Here is a 17697-nt window from a genome sequence, read left to right as displayed (position 1 = left end):
CGCTTTGCATTGGGTAAATCTGCTGCAAAGGGCCTCTTTAAAGTGTTGAAGAGCAAAGATGTCACCTTGAAAACTAAGGTGCGCCTGACCCAAGCCATGGTATTTTCAGTCACGTCATATGCATGTAAAAGCTGGACAATGAATAAGGAAGACTGAAGAAGAATTGCTGCCTTTGAATTGTGGTGGTGGCGAAGAATATTGAATATACCGTGGATTGCCAAAAGAACAAACAAATCTGTCTTGGAAGAAGTGCAGCCAGAATGCTCCTTAGTGGCAAGTATAGGGAGACTGCGTCTTACATACTTTGGACATGTTGTCAGGAGGGATCAGTCCCTGGAGAACAACATCATGCCTGGCAGAGTACAGGGTCAGTGGAAAAGAGGAAGACCCTCAACAAGGTGGATTGACACAGTGGCTGCAACAATGAGCTCAAGCATAACAACAATTATAAGGATGGCTCAGGACTGGGCAGTGTTTCATTCTGTTGTGCATGGGGTCTCTATGAGTCAGAACTGACTCAAAAGCCCCTAACAACAACAACAAGGGGGAAAAATTAAACACTAATTGTCTGGAATCCTGACTTCAGAATGATAACTGCTGGAGAGATACAATCCAGTTTCTAAGTGCCACACCTCATCTCTCTGGTTTCTTTATCCTTTGGTATTCAGACCCCAAACTCAAAAGTACTCCTTTACCTAGGCTCTGATCGTACATTTCTGGAACCAGCCACTGTGGCTAGGGAAAATTCTGTATACTTGTTGGCTCTGGCCTGAGTCAAATGCCTATCATCCAGCCACTTTGTGGCAAGGAGGGTTGAATTGGAGTCAACCCTACCAAATCACATGGCTGTTACACATGAGAAGAGACTAGAATGGCTGCAACATCCATGAAAATAGAAACTGTCTCTTAGATTGATTTTTTCTATCTCAACTGGTGCCCAAAAGTACTGTGTATACACAACATATAACACAGTATACCTGTTCCCTCATTTTATCTAAGAGAGATGGATGGTTCTGTGGGGAAAGTTAAAAAGTAGCAATAAATGATTCACTTCCAATAAAGTATAAATATTTAATAAAGGACTTAATGGCAGCTGAAGAAATAGAGCTGGTACTGGTAGAGCCATAAGGAAGAAGTACCTAGTGAAAATGAGGCATTAGAGCTGTGTGCTAAATGAACTGCAGTCAAGGAGTAGCCCCAATACCCGCCCCGGAACCCAGAACCTAGTAACAGTGCCTTTGCTGTCACAAGAATGAATGAATAGGCCAATGTCAGGCATTTTCTTATAATATCTCCATGATCTTGGTCCCTGGTATGAGAAGCTCTGTTAGAAACACGTGTTGTGTTTTAAGTATCTCTAAGCAGTGAGGCTGGAAAATAAGTGACGTTAGTCTTAAGCTTTGTATGTATTTCTGACTTTGATTGACTTCTTTTGTTATTTTTAAAATACCAAATATACATGGTTAGCTACTAGTAGGTTTTGTTACAAATTAATTTGTAACTAGTAGTGGGGAAAGCTTGCTTCATATTTGTGCCAAAGTATTTTAATGACTTTTTCCATATTAATGAACACTATTTCGTTTTCCCAGGTAATGGCTTCGTAAACTCAAGAGCTTCTCCAAATTTGATTGGAACTACTGGTGCAAATAGTTTAGGCAAAGTCATGCCTACAAAGTCTCCCCCTCCTCCAGGTGGTAGCAGTCTTGGAATGAACAGTCGAAAACCAGATCTTCGAGTTGTCATCCCCCCTTCAAGCAAGGGCATGATGCCTCCATTGGTAAATTGAACCTCTCTTCAACTCCATTCTTTAAAGCCCATATTTTATACATAGTCTATATCTTTTTGTAGTTTTCCGTACCTCCATAGAATCTAAACTTTTTCTTAATTACCTTTTCTATTTAAAATTAACATTTGAAGAGACAAATCTATTTTCAGTGCACAGAAATCAGACTGGAAAAATTGGAAGTAGATCTCAGTAGTAGTTACTTAAAATTAAAGAAAATACGGAGAAATTGTTTTCCTTAATTTTACTAAATTGGAATCTTTGCTTAGAAATCTCATTCCCGAGATTAATAAATTAAACCTAATTTATGTACTTCATCTCTGTCCTTTACATACTTGCAGTAATCTACTATACCTGCTTTTCTATGTGAGAAATATTAAATTATTAGCCAGGAAATTCTACACAACAAAGGGAACAACTGTACAGTAGGGGAAAATGCATAAAAACTTGGATGGGTTATTATTCTCCAAGTAATTTTTCTTTGCTTATTCCTTCTTAGATAATCTGTGTGTTTAATTCTATAAAGAATGTAGGTGTCCTTCCACCATCTATGTAATAGGTCCGGCCTCATTTATTTTTGAGTCCTAAGTCTGTGTTTATAAAGGACAGGAAAATATGTTTATTCCCTTCGTCTCTGTAGAAAAAAGATTGGAATATATACATATACATACATACATATATATATATGTGCAAGTTTTAAGACCATTTCTAGTTAAGCAGCTGTTTGACTACTTGCATGCTAAGTGATATACACCAGGTGTTCTTTGTACTGTGCATCTGCTAAATTATCATTTGACTTTTGGTTAACCAAAAGTGATGGTATCAGGCTTAAATAATAATTATATATTTTTATAATGCTTTATTCCCAAACATCTTTATAGGCATTGTCTCATTTGACTCTGAATTAAACTGTAATCTTGGCTAGGTAGGGATGAGAAAACTGAACATGTTTTTATTTGTCCAACATGGTACAAAAAAGACCCAGGACCAAAAAACTCTTTTAAATTCTGTATTCTGGGTCAAAAAAAATTTAAAAAACAAAGGAATAATCTTCATGCAAAGATGCAGAAACCTAGAAACTGTGTCGCTTCCATCCTTACAATGAAAACAATAATTGGATGAACAAAAGTAAGTTCACAGTTTTTCTTGAATTCATTGTAGTGTTGAGATTTCAGGGCAGCCAGCTGGCCTGGACTCTAGAGGGGGAGAGACATCTTCAGGGACATATAAGTGGTTTGAGCACTGACTTACAAGACATAGGAAATAAGTTAAGCTAAAGTGATTGGCGAATTGCCAGAGGCCACGTGTGCACGGACAGAGCTGTGCAGAGCCCCTGTGGGCGGCAAACATAGGGGAAGTCCACGTTCTCTTGTAGGCGTTTTCTCCATGAATCCTAGAGGGCACTCACAGACGAGACTGGGAGTGCCCTGAAAATGTCGCCTTGTGGTACAAACTGGGAGAGTGGAAGAATAACCACCTCGGCAGAGGCAGAAAGTTTTGCTTGGATTGTTCTTCCCTTTTACTCCTGTGAAACAAAAGGCTTGACCTGTGAGGATATGAGCAAAAACACCGTATCCTTAGGGCGCTGGTGAAATCCCACTGCACCTGGGGAAGTGGAGAAGGAAGAATACCTCCACCCGTGGTAGAGGAGGACTAACACCTGCTGTGTACAAAACTGCAAAGAGAATGGTAGGGTATCTGAGAAGGTCACAGCCTCAAGACTTAGAGACATAATGTCTGGTTAACACTGAGACTAAGTCAGAAAAACAGAGAAAGCCTTCCTAACCCCCACTCCCTGTTAATAAACATCAAGTAATAAGAAGTAGCTTGTAAGAGACAGACCATTGCTGAAGCACAGCACCAAGAGGAAGGCTTAAGACAGGATGGAGCAATCATTTGGAGGCAGGGAGCAGAGGAGAGCCTTGGCAGACCAGCCTCCCCATCCTCTGCAGAGATTTGAAGCCTGTGACAGATACACTGAAGGTAGCCATAGCAACAGTAAAGCTCAAACCTAGCCTAGTTCTTAATTAAATTAACTCAAACCTTGCAATAAAGTTCTAATAGAAGGAAAGGCCTGTCTATTCTCAGATATAAAAGCTATTTACGATAGTGTCTGCCGTCCTACACAAGATGGCTGACTTTTAACAAAAAATTATGGGATATACTAAAAAGCAAGAAAAAAAAAATACTCTGAAGAGACAAAACAGTAATCAGAACCAGACTCAAATATGACACAGATATTGGAACTACCTCATGGAGAATTTTAAATTATTGTGATTAGTATATTAAAGACTAATGAAAAAGACAACATGCAAGATCACATGGTACTTTTGGCAGAGAGATGGAGATACAAGAAAGAATTAAGTGGAGATGGTAGAAATGAAAAAAATAATAGAAATGAAGAATGCCTTCAGAAGAGTCATAAGTAGACTTAATATAGCCAAGGAAAGAATCTGTGAACTTTAAAACTAGTCAATAGAAATCACGCAAGCTAAAGGGCAAAGAGAAAGAAGAGTGTACCCAAAATAAAGGAAACAAAGTATAGAGTGAAGTATCCAAGAGCTCTGAGTCTTTTATCAAATAGTTTAACATACACGAATTGCAATCCTAGAAAGAAGAGAGAGAGAATGGGGCAGAAGAAATAATAACCAATACCAAGTAGGATAAATGCCACCAAATGTGTAAGTGCATAGTACACGTGCACACACACACTCAGACTGCTAAAAGCAAAAGAAAAAAACCTTAAAGGCAGCTAAAGAAAAGAGACACATTAAATACAGAGTAATAAATATAAGAATTAATTCTATCTTCAGAAATCATGCAAGCTTGAAAACAACATGATAACATACTTAAGTGCTGGAATTAAAAAACAAAAAACCCACCAGCCTAGAATTCCGTACCCAGCAAAAACATCTTTTAAAAATGAAAGATAAATACTTTCTCAGACAAACAGAAATTATGGGAATTTATTGCCAGCAAACCTACTTTACAAAAAATGTTAAGAGAAGTTCTTCAGGTAAGAGAATATGATACATCAAAAACTTACACGTTTTTGTAAGTTTACACAAAGAAATGAAGAACAATGGAAATGGAATAAATTAAAATAAAATTGATTTCCACCTATTTTAATAAACCTTTTTAGAACAGTTTTAGATTTGCAGGAAAATTGCAAAGGTAATACAGAGTTCCTATATACTCTGCACCTATTTTCCCATACTATTAATAAATTAGTATGGCCCACTTGTTACAATTAATGAACCAATACATAATTATTAACTAAAATATGTATTTCATCCTTTTTTTTTTAAAGCTTTTACCTAATGTCTTTTTCTGTTCCAGGATCTCATCCAGGATACCACATTTCATTTAGTCATCATGTCTCCTTAGGTTCCTTTTGGCTGTAATAGTTTCTAAGACTTTGCTTGTTTTAATGACCTTGACAATTTTGAGTTACTGGTCAGATATTTTACAGAATGTCCCTTGATTGGGATTTGGCTGATTTTTTTTTTCCCTCATGATAGACCAGGTAATGGGTTTGGAGCAGAAGACTGAAGAGTTCAAAGTGACATTTTCATCACATCAAGGCTATATACTATCAAGACGACTAATTATTGTTGATGTTAACCGTGACCCTCAGGCTAATGTAGTTTTTGACGAGTTTCTTCACTTCTAAAGTTACTCTTTCCCCCTCCTTTCCATACTGTACTCTCTGGAAGGAAATCTATGCACAGCCCAAACTTAAAGAGTGGGGAGTCGTGCTCTACCCCCTGAGTACAGAGTATCTACACAAATTATTTGGAATTCTTCTGCACAGATTTTCCTGTTCTCTCCCACTTACTTGTTTATTTATTTATGTTAGTATGAACTCATGAGTATTTATTATATGCTTTGGGTTATATATACCCCAATAGCACTTCTTCCGTCACCCAGATTGTTTCAGCTTTGGCCTTTCAGTTGGCTCCCGTGATCCTTTGACATTTCCCTTATCCTTGTGGGACTTTTTAAAGGTGGCGTACTTTACTTCCTGGCATACTATATGCTTCAGGTTCATCTTGTAAATTTCCTGCCCCAGTCCTAGAATTGGGCATTTCTCCAAGGGAACTCTGGTTCCTTTTATTGGAGAGTAGTATTAGAAACCAAGATCTGTGGGTTTTCCCTCTTTTTAATTGCTTCAAAATACAGCCTGCTGCCTAAAGCAAAGCTGATAGTTTTTGTGTTTATAAAGCATATGTAAAAATAAAATATGGCAACAGTAGCACAAAGGATGATAGGGAGAAATTGGAAATGTATAGGTATAAGGTCCTTACTCTATACATGATGTGATATAATATTTGAAAGTGAACTCTGATTAACTAAAGGTGTATATTGTCAACCCTAGTGTAACTACAGAAAAAAAAAACTAAGAAGTATAAAAAGTCAGTAGAGAAGATGAGGTTATTTTTTAAAAGGTTCTAATCTAAGAAATGGGAGGGAAAAAATAAAACAACAGATGGAACAAATAAAACATAGCTACAAAAATGATAGATTTTAATCAAACCATACAACTAATCAACGTTAAATGTGGTATCTTAGTTATCTTGTGCCCCTATAACAGAAATACCTCAAGTAGATGGCTTTAACAAAGAGAAATTTATTCTATCACAGTCTTGGAGGCTAGAGATCTGAATTCAGGGCACCAGCTCCAGGGGAAGGCTTTCTCTCTCTTGGCCCTGGGGGAGGGTCCTTGTCATCAGTCTTCCCTTGTGTCTGGAGTTTTGTAGCGCAGGGACCCCTGGTCTAAATGGCTTTTTCTTGGTAGTATGAGGCCTCTCTCCTCTCTGCTCGATTATCTCTTCCATAGCTCAAGAGATGGACCCAAGACACAACCCAATCTCTGTGTAAATTGAGTCCTGCTTCATTAATATAACAGTCCCTAATCCTGCCTCATTAACATTATGGAGTTAGGATCTACCACACATAAGACAAAGCACATCAGATCACAGAATGGTGGGCAACCACACAATACTGGGAATCATGGCCTAGCCAAGTTGACAGACATTTTGGGGGACCCAGTTCAGTCCATGACAAGTGGTATGAACACATCAGTTAAAAGACAGAATGTCAGATTGGATAGAAAAGCAAGACTCAATTATATGCTACTTACAAGAAACCCACTTTAAATATAAACATATAGATCAATGGTAAAAGGATGAAGAAATATATGCCGTGCAAGCACTAACCAAAAGAGAGCTACAGTAGCCATATTAATTTCACACAAAGTAGACTTTAAAACAAGGAAACTTATAGCATTAAATATTTACATTCAGAAGGTAGAAAGGTCCAAATTAGTAATCTAAGCTTTCACATTAGAAACTCAAGAGAGCAAAATTGAACGAAAGCAAGCAGAAGAAAGGGAAAATCTAAAGAGCAGAAATTAATGAAATTTAAAACAAAAACAATAGAGAAAGGAAATGAAAAGCTAATTCTTTTTTTAAAGATCGATAAAATTGATAAAACCCCTTACAAGGCTGACCAAAGAAAAAGCAATGACACAGATTAGCGAAATCAGAATTAAAGAAGGTATATCAGTTCTACTCTGTCCTATACGGTCGCTATGAGTCGGAATCAACTCGACCGCACTGGGTATTACTGGGTATATCCCCCAAAAGACATAAAAAAAAAAAAAAAGTAATACTACAAATACCTCTGTTCCAATGAATTTGGTAGTTTAGATGAAACGGACAAATTCGTTGACAGATAAAAACTACCAAAGAACTACCAAACTCACTGAAGAATAGTTAACCTGAATTGTCAGATAGTCAAACTACAATCGAATTCCTAGTTTAAAAACCTTCCAAAAAAAAAAAAGAACTCCACACCCAGATAGTTTCACTGCAAATTCTACCAGATATTTAAGGAAGAAATTACACTAATTCTTACACGGAAAAATAGAAAAGAAGGGAATATTTGCCAACTCATTTACTAAGCCAGCATTACCCTAATACAAAAGATATTATAAAAAAAGAAAACCACAAACCAGTATCCCTTATGAACTATAAACATAAAAATCCTCAACAAAATATTAGTAAATAAATTCAGCAATATGTAAAAAGGATAATACATGAAGACCATCCCAGGAACGTACGACTGATTCAACAGTTAAAGATTCATCGGTATGATTTACCTTGCTGACAGAATTCAGCATTTATTCGTGATAAAACTCTCTTGAAACTAGAAGAGAAATTACTTAATATAAGGACATCTACAAAAATTCTATAGCGAACATCATACTTACCAAGAGGAAAGCATTCAGTTTTATACAAACATCAGGAACTAGGCAGTGTTTTTTCTCACACTCATACTCAACAGCATATTGGAAGTCTTAGCTAGTACAGTAGGGCAAGAAAAATAAGTAAAATGCATACATATTAGAAAGGAAGCGATTAAGTGCTTTGATTCACAGAAGAAATAATTTTCTACATGGAAAAGCATAAAGAATCTACAAAAAACTCTCAGAACCAGTAAATGAGTTCAGCAAGGTTGCAGGATACAAGATCAATATACAGTAGTTAATTGTATTCTTATATGCCAGCAATGAAAAGTTGGAATTGAAATTTTTTTTAATTACCAATTATAATAGGACCCCCCCCCTAAAAAAAGTACCTAAGTACAACTTTGACAAAATACATGCATGATCTGTAGGCTGAAAAGTACAAAACACTGATGAAGGAAACCAGAGAAGACCTGGAAATAAATAGATGACATTAATGGATTTGAAGACTCTTTTGGGTTTTGGTATTGTAGAGATACTACTGCTTCCCAATTTGATCTATAAATTAAACACAATCAGTGAAAATCACAGCTTGCTTTTTTTTTTTTTTTTTAGATATTAACAAGCCAATTCTAAAATATATATGGAAAGGCAAAGGAACTACAATAGCCAAAACAATTTTGAAAAAGAATGAAGTAGGAGCATTCACATTATCTGATATCAAGATGTACTATAAAGCTACAGTAGTCAAGAATTCATGGTATTGACCAAAGAATGAACACATAGATCAATGGACAGAACAGAGAGCCCAGGAAATAGACCTGCACAAATACATTCAGCTGGTTTTTGACACAAGTAGGGAGGCAATTCAATGGAGAAAGGATAATTGTTACTACTAACAGTGTTAGAACAGTTCAACATCTATATGCAAAAAAAGAACCTTGTTACATACCTCACGTTGTACGGAAATTAACTCAAAATAGAAGGAAATGTAAAACATTAAAATGAAACTTCAAGAAAAAAAATGGGAGAAAATAATATAACAAAAGCATGATCCATAAATTTAAGAAGTTGATGTTTTGGAGTTCATCAAAATTTAAAAATTTTGCTCTGTGAAATACACTCATCAGGTAATAAAAAGACAACCTATAGACTAGGAGAAAATATTTCCAAATCACATATCCAATAAAGGACTTGTATCCAGAATATATCAAGAACTCTCAAAATTCCAACAGAAAGAAAACATACAACCCAATTTTGAAAATGGGCAAAAGATCTAAACAGTTACTTTACTAAAATATATGGATGGCAGAAGAGCATATGAAAATATGCTCAACATCAGTAAGCTTTAGAGAAATGAAAATTAAAACTATAATGAGACACCATTACATACTTATTAGAATGGCTAAAATTAAAGAAACGGAAAATGCTAACAGTGTTGGTGGCAATGTAGAACAACAATAACGCTCATGCATTCTTGGTGGGAATGCAGAATGGTACAGTCACTTTGGAAAACAGCTCAGCAATTTCTTGTAAAGTTAAATATATACTCACCATACAACTGAGTAACCCCCTTTGTAGGAAACTGAAATGAAGCCCTGGTGGGACAGTGCTTAAGAACTTGGCTGCTAACCAAAAGGTCAGCAGTTGAAATCCACCAGCCACTCCTCGGAAGTCATATGGGGTAGTTTAAAACCTGTATATTTCATGATCGCCCAAAACTGGAAACAAGCCAGCTGTCCTTCAGCAGATTAATGGATGAACAAACTACGATACATCCATGCAAAAGAATACTACTCAGTAATAAAAAGGGACAGACTGTTGGTTCCCAGAACACGAATGAATCTGAAGTGAATTTAGCTAAGTGAAAAAAAACAGATCCAGAAGGCCGCTCACTGTATATTCCATTTATATGACATTCTGGAAAACACAAAACGGATCAGTGGTTGTCAGAGGTTGGAAGTGGGGAGGGGAATTGACTATAAAGGGAACTTTTCAAGGTATAGAACTATTCCACGTGGTACTGTGCCGTTAGATACACAACTGTATACATTTGTCAAGCAAGTGAGTGGATTGCATCCATAGTTATACAATGGGATATTATTCAGCAATAAAAGAAGAAACTATTGACTCACACAGCAACGTGTGTGAATTTTAAATGCAGTATGCATTTAAGAGGTCAGATATTCTGGAAAATGCAAAACAGATCAGTAACCACTGGTCAGTAACCAGCAGTTGGGTGTGAGGAAAGGAATTTGGTGACCACAAAGGGGTAGCATGAGGGAGTTTTTCAGGCAGTGGCACTATTCTATATGATACTGTGCTATTGGATTCATGATTCTGTTGTTAAAACTAGTAGAACTGTGTACTACAAAGAGTGGTTTTTTACTGTGTACAGTTTTTAAAGAAATCAACCAGGATTTCAGGGGAACCCAAGATGGAATGTAGACAGTGACACATAAATATATTACAAATGAGTGACATCATACTGAAGGGGATGAGGAAGAAAGGAGCTATCCTAAATAACTTTGGGAACTGTTTTGACTGGATACTATAAAGACCAAAAAAAGAAAAACTATATCCAGACCCTGTACTCTTTTCTAAATGGCAGATACATTTCTCACATGATATGGGTTAGCAACTCTAAAACTACTTTGTGCACATATACCCCACACATGCACACACCAAATAAATGAATACCTTAGAAACTCTATGGGGCAGTTCTGCTCTGTCCTACAGGGTTGCTATGAGTCGGAATCAACTGAACGGCACTGGGTATTATAGATAAAAAGCCAGGTTTCTCATCATTGAAGAAAGAAGTTACAAATAAGCAAGGGGAGGGCAGCGAGTCTAGAATTGACCTCTGTGTGTCTGAGTTGTAGTTGGATGTATCAGTATGAACTTATGCTGTTGTTGTTTTAATATAAACAGATAGATATATACATGCATATACATGAATTAGTATGTTGTGTGCCTTTGGAAACCCTGGTGGCATAATGTTTAAGTGCTACGCCTCTTAACTAAGAGGTCAGCAGTTTGAATCCGCCAGGTGCTCCTTGGAAACTCTAGGGGGCAGTTCTTCTGTGTCCTATAGGGTAGCTATGAGTCGGAATCGACTCGACGGCAGTGGGTAGGGTTTTGTGTGCCATTGAAATGATTCTGACTCATAGCAACCCTATAGGACAGAGTAGAATGCTCCATAGGGTTTCCTAGGCCATAAACTTTACAGGAACAGATCTTTAGGTCTTTTCTCCCACAGAGTAGCTAGGGGGGTTGAACTGTCCACCTTTTGGTTAGCTGCCAAGTGCTTAACCATGTGCCACCAGAGATCCGTGAATTAGTGTGCACACGTATTTCCTTATTCTGTCTTGCTGAGAGGGCCTTGAAGCAGTGACACCCAGTAACAGTGAGCATACCTAGCACTCAGATCTTGGTTTCTAAATACGTTTCTTCAATAAAAAGAACGAGGGCTCTTTGGAGAAGTGGTTGATTTTATTGAAATTCTAGTGCAGGAAAAATACAAGATGCGCCAGAGGATAAGGAAGTGTAAAAGGTTATAGGAGCCAGCCTTTCTCACGAGCTCCCAGTGGCCAGAGCAGAGACAATATGATTAATAAAGTAAAGGGTATCTATGAGTCCATTACTGACATAAATAGATGATTGAACATATAAATAAAAGAAGAAACAACTCCTTCTTAGAGAAGAATTCCAGTTAATAAACGTAGAAGGAATGAAATAGCAAATCACCATTACCAAACCAAAACCAAACCCAATGCCATCGAGTCACTTCTGACTCATAGCGACCCTTTAGTACAGAGTAGAACTGCCCCATAGAGTTTCCAAGGAACGCCTGGTGGGTTTGAACTGCTCACCTTTTGGTTAGCAAGTGTAGCATTTAACCACTATTCCAAAAAGCCAAACCAAACCCATTGCCATCAAGTCGATTTCCGACTCATAATGACCCTATAAGACAAGGTAGAATTGCCCCATAGAGTTTCTGAGGAGCACCTGGTGGATTTGAACTGCCGACCTTTAGGTTAGCAGCCATAACACTTAACCACTACGCCACCAGGGTTTCCTTAGCCACTATTAGAACACCATAAAAACCAAACCCGTGGCTATCTTGTCAATTCTCATAGCAACCCTATAGGACAGAATAGAACTGCCCCATAGGGTTTCCAAGGAGCAGCTGGTGGATTTGAACTACTGACCTTTTGGTTAACAGCCAAGCTCTTAACCACTGCGCCACCAGGGCTCCATAGTAAGTGATAATTGTTATAGGCAAAATCAACAGATGAATGCTGAATTTAATGGGCAAAAGTGAAGGATAAACAGGATATTTGAATAGCCAAAATGTCTCCCTTAAAATGTTTGTTGATTACAAAGGGAAAAATGACTTTATAGTGAATAATTCTAAAAGACCAAGGTTAAAATCACTGGTAATGGGACGTTAAGATGTCATGTGCCTTCTGGTATAATGTACTAAGAAGGTCACATTACCTTTGTGATACTCTTCCAAAGATCCATATACCCTCTGTCTAACCATGAGAAAACACCAGACAATACCACATTGGTGGACATTCTATAACTTACCTCATCAGTGCTGTTCAAAAGTGTTAGGGTCGTAAAAGGCAAGGAAAGACTGAAGAACTTTCACAGACCACAGGAGACTTAAAGATACATGACAGCTAAAAGCATTGTGGGATCCTTGGGTTAGATCTTGGAATAGAAAAAGAACATTGATGGAAAGACTGATGCAATCAGCCTAATAGAAAAAATAAATAAGATCTTCAGTTTTAATTAGTGGTATTGTACCAATGTTATTTTCTTAGTTTTGACAGTTGTACCGTGGTTATTTGAGACATTAACATTGGGGAAAGCTGGGTGAGGGGTGTGAGAGAGCTCTCTTTTTGCAACTGCTCTCTAAATCTAAAGTTATAATAAAAAGTTAAAAATACATACATATATATGTAACAAAGAAAGAATGCCCAAAAGAAAGAGCCAAGAAGAAATGTATTTAGGTTGGGCATTTGGCTCACCTTTTAAAAACTGGATGTGGGGATACCTGCTATTATCTTTTGGAAATACTAACTACAAAAAGTTTTATATAAGGCACAGATAGACATTTGTAAGAATTTTTAGTGAACTGTAAAATTAGCAACTTGTTGATATAATTATCTTTTTTAAAGAGACCATTAAGTATGGAAAACTCAATTTGCCATATAAGCTATTTATACCATTATCCCTGTAGGTTAAAGTGAAAACTATATATATATATATATATATATATATATATATGTAGTTTTTTTAGCCCGTAACATTTTATAGTATTTGGACATGTATCTTGTAGTTGGAGATAGGTAAAGATATCTATAACAAAACAGTTGAAGAAATTTTACTCACATTTGAAATAGTAACTGTAGACCAGTGTTAAGTAATTGGCATCCCTCTGATTTTACACCATTAGTTTACACATAGATCTCCTCCCAGATTGGGGCTGTATGTATCCGTGATGCCTATTTATAAGACCCTTTTCACATACTGACGAACAAGTTTGTTTTATGCAAGTAAAATAAGAACAAACTAACAGATTATTTCTAGGATGTACATATTTTCTGAATGTTCAGAAGAAAAGGAACAAATGTGTTTAATTCATCCCTTTTCTGTATTTTATTCATTTCTTCTTTAGTCTCATTTTCTTCATATATGTGGTTTTTCTCCATTGAAGTTATTCATCTGAAAACCGTATTTGCAAATGATAAGCATAGATAAACTGTACGATTTAAAAGTGTTTTATTTACATGTGTTTGAGTTCCTGTTATTTCATAACACTGTTAGCTACTCTGGGAAATAAGAAAACGTAAAATGATTTCTCCCCACTAAGGAACACAGACTGTAGGAGAGGGGTAAGTGACCTGTGTGACCAGGTGGGATAGGGGTAGAGGATTAAGATGGAAGTATAGAGGTATTTTTCTCAAGGTTCCAAACATAAACTGGTATTATGATTAGGGACCCCTTTTAAATAAGGTGTCATCAGCCTGGCTGTATGTCAGAGAGGCCAGCATGCAGGGGAGGGCGTGGTTTAAAATCCTGTACCTGGAGAATTTAAAACAATCTTTCTGGTCTTTTGCAATCTATTACAAGTATAGGAACAGTAAATAATTTATGTTTCTGTTTGTTATATGTGTAATCATGTCTTTAGAGCTCCAGACAATTGCTAGTGTCCAAATTACATGTCTTTCTAAAAAATTTTTGCTTTGTGAGTATCAACAGTCACAGTAACTCTCTTATCCCTCTTTTGTGCTGAGTGCAGTCGGAGGAAGAGGAATTGGAGTTGGTGAGTGTGGGTTTCTGCTTGAAGAGAGCTGATAGATTTAGAAAGTACTAATTCTTCACTAAAATGCTTTTATCTAATCAGTGTTCCCTTTGTACAGAAATTTTTTTTGTTTAATTAAACACTTCTGAATGAATAACTAAAGCAATGTACTGGTGCTTTTCTGTTTATGATGTGTATATTGACCCATTTTATTGGTTGGAGGGAACGTTGGAACAGAGCCTTTAAAAACAGGAGCTGTCCATAAGCACAGGACACTTGTTAAAGCTTTTGTGAAGAAAAGCTACAATATACCTTATATAGTCCCCAAGTTATTAAAATATTTTTAGAAAATGACTTCACCCTCAAAGTTCCTCAGATTGTAGCACATGGTCTTGTGTTATTTTCTTTCTTTCAAACAGCTTACATCATTTTGGTGAGGTCACCTTTTTCAGAGTTGGAATTGTTTCAGCCTGCCTCAGAAGATCTGACCCACAAGGGGATTCCCTGTTCACTAAGAGGAATGTCTGTAATTGAAAATATGCAAACTGAACTTTTTTCTCTCAGAATATATTCTGTTCTTAAAAGCAACTATTACTTTCCCCCATCCCCACCCCTACTTCACCCCCCCCAGAAAAAAGATTTATATTGGCTTTGCCTTTAGAAAATAAATATGACTAAAAGTAACTTGGAGTTGATCTGTTTCTTCTTTGGAAACTAAAACCCAAACCTCACGGAAGTATTCGTAGGAATTCAGAATTAGCTGCTACTTCGATGCCTTCAATTTTAAGGGAATTAAGACTTGAAATTGTTCTGTCTTTAGCTTAGAGGAGGTTCAGATTGCATGAAAACACGGGGGAACGGCATCTGCTGGTTTTACTTGTATTATACATGTTTATGCATGCTGGTGTGCTTTGCAGTTTGTTTTCTTTTCAGATAAGGTTGTCTATGCTCTGTCTGTGAAATAAGAGATTATTCCTTACTCAGCTTCATGGTCGCTCTCAGTTTTGGCTGTGGTTTTGTATTAACGGAAATAATGGTCAGCTGTGAATGTAGTGTTGGATTATAGTATGTACAGATAGGGAGTATCTTTTATAGTGAAATAATAGTACAGTAATGATTAGCAGGTAGAGGTTTGTGATTCAAGCTAAAATAACTCCTCCGAGATTCAAAACCAAACCAAACCCATTGTTGATTCCGACTCATAGTGACCCTATGGAACAGAGTAGAACTGCCCCATATGATTTCAAAGGAGCACCTGGTGGATTTGAACTGCTGACCTTTTGGTTAGCAGCCGTAGCTCTTAACCCTGGTGGCCAAAAAGTCAGCAGTTTAATCCACCAGGCGCCCCTTCGAAACCCAAGCAGCAGTTTAATCCACCAGGCGCCCCTTCGAAACCCAACGGGGCAGTTCTACTCTGACCTATAGGGTCGCTGTGAGTTGAAATCGACTTGATGGCAGTGGGTTTGGTTTTGGTTTTTTTATTTATGCTTAGGTGGTGCAATGGCTGAAGTGATTGACTGCTAGCTGAAAGGTTGGCAGTTCGAAACCACCAGTGACTGCTCGGGTGAAAGATATGGCAGCCTACTTCCGTAGTAGAGATTTACAGCCTCAGAAACCCTATGGGGTCTCTGTGAGTCAGAATTGACTCAACGGCAGTGGTTTAAAAAACTTATGCTTAAATTGACATGAATGGTTCCCTGTGAATTATCTGGCAACACGTTGCCCTCTAGTGGCTCTGAAAGTCACTTACCCTTGTAGAACTCTGCCGTTGAGATTAGTAGCTTTGATGGGTAGAACCAATGTATTGGAGTCTCACTCTTACCCTGTCTTGGAGGTCATGCCAGGAGATTGCCATGGAGATGAAGCCATGGTGTGGTTGTTCTTTCACCTAGTATTTGATGTTTGAAGTACCATTGACCAAATATGAAAGGACAAACTAATTCCAATAGATCCCTATCTCAAAAAATCATTAAAATTGGTAACTCAGTGCTGAGACTCGTGTATTCCTAGTTATCATACATTGATTTTCCACGTTCTTTAAAGTATCCTCCATTATAAAATCTCAAAGATAAATTTGTAAGTCTTTGAAGACTGTAAAGTCTAGAAATCATGAAAGTAAATATTTGTAACTAAGAAACATATATGACTAAGAACTATAAACAACTGTTCATATTCTTTAAAACTTCAACTAAGAGAATTCAAGCTGTAAAACAAATCAATTAAAAATGCAGAGCTTTATATGTCAGAACCAATATATAACCAGAAACAGAATCTGTTAGGACTTAGAAAGTTGTTCAGATTGATTTAAGCTCTAAAATATAATCATGGATGACTGATACACAGCAAGGAAGGGCAGTGCCCTGAAGCCTGTCTTAAAGACTCTTTTGGAGAAAACTTAGCTGCAGGTTCCTTGGCGTCCTTGCAATCCTAGAACAGCTTTACTTCCTGACAGCTCCAGTGGATGAGCTAGGAATGAGAAAGGATAAATTTATCCTTTTTTTCTTTACCAGTTTTGTAGAAGTCTTGGAGCAGGGGGTTTCCTGGGACAGTAATTTTAAGGATACTGTCTCACCTTTTTGGAGCCCTGGTGGTACAGTGGTTAAGCGCTATGGCTGCTAACCAAAAGATCAGCAGTTCAAATCCACCAGCCAATCCTTGGAAACCCAATGGAGCAGTTCTACTCTGTCCTGTAGGGTCGCTATGGATCGGAGTCGACTTGATGGCAACGAGTTTATCTTACATTTGTTTAGCACTTCAGTTACCAAAGCACTTGAAATGTATGAGATCATTTCATTCTGACAGTAGTACTGTGAGGCAGGCAGGACAAGGATCACTGTCTTCCCGACTGTACAGACGAAGATGATAGGAAGAGGAGAATCTTGGACAAAAACCCAGGCAGTATATCACATACTACATTATCTGACATCATCTCACTTAAACTGAAGAGAAAATACAAACTAAAAAGACATAATTGAGATCTGGATCCTCATTCAGGTGGCCTTTTTTCTGGAGATTATCTAAATCTAGCCAAAGGCTTTCATCTAACATTCCCTTCCAAAAGTGGTGACTGATAAGAACCAAATCACATTCTAATTCTTTCCAAGAAATCTGAGTGGTACTGAATTGTACTTTTATTGATATGGCTTATGCCCCCAGAATCATTTATCAGACCGTAACTTCTTCATTTAAAGGAAAAAATCTTGGACACTTGTGTACTAACCACATGGAGTCTGTTCTGTTCCTCTGAGCCTCAGTTTTGAAAAATGTTAGCTTAAGCCAGTGACACGGTGAGAAGCTGGTTCTGTCATACCCTTACACGTAGAAGACAATGACTGCCTTAAAGCAAAC

General features: G+C 37.3%; 1 protein-coding gene across 5 annotated transcripts in view; it reads left to right on the top strand.

The window, feature by feature from the left end:
• Positions 1-17697, top strand: part of MEF2A (myocyte enhancer factor 2A) — a 212260-nt gene that overhangs the window by 182558 nt on the left and 12005 nt on the right. For all 5 annotated transcript variants that reach the window (XM_023553063.2, XM_064267059.1, XM_064267060.1 and 2 more), the window contains one exon: positions 1590-1777. In XM_023553063.2, coding sequence (XP_023408831.1) covers positions 1590-1777 — 188 coding nt within the window. The remainder of the gene's footprint in view (positions 1-1589; positions 1778-17697) is intronic.

The sequence above is a fragment of the Loxodonta africana genome, chromosome 13, assembly GCF_030014295.1.
Source record: "Loxodonta africana isolate mLoxAfr1 chromosome 13, mLoxAfr1.hap2, whole genome shotgun sequence".
In the NCBI taxonomy this organism is placed as follows: Eukaryota; Metazoa; Chordata; class Mammalia; order Proboscidea; family Elephantidae; genus Loxodonta; species Loxodonta africana.
Note: the sequence above shows the minus strand (reverse complement) of the source record. Positions and strands in the feature narration are given on the sequence as shown.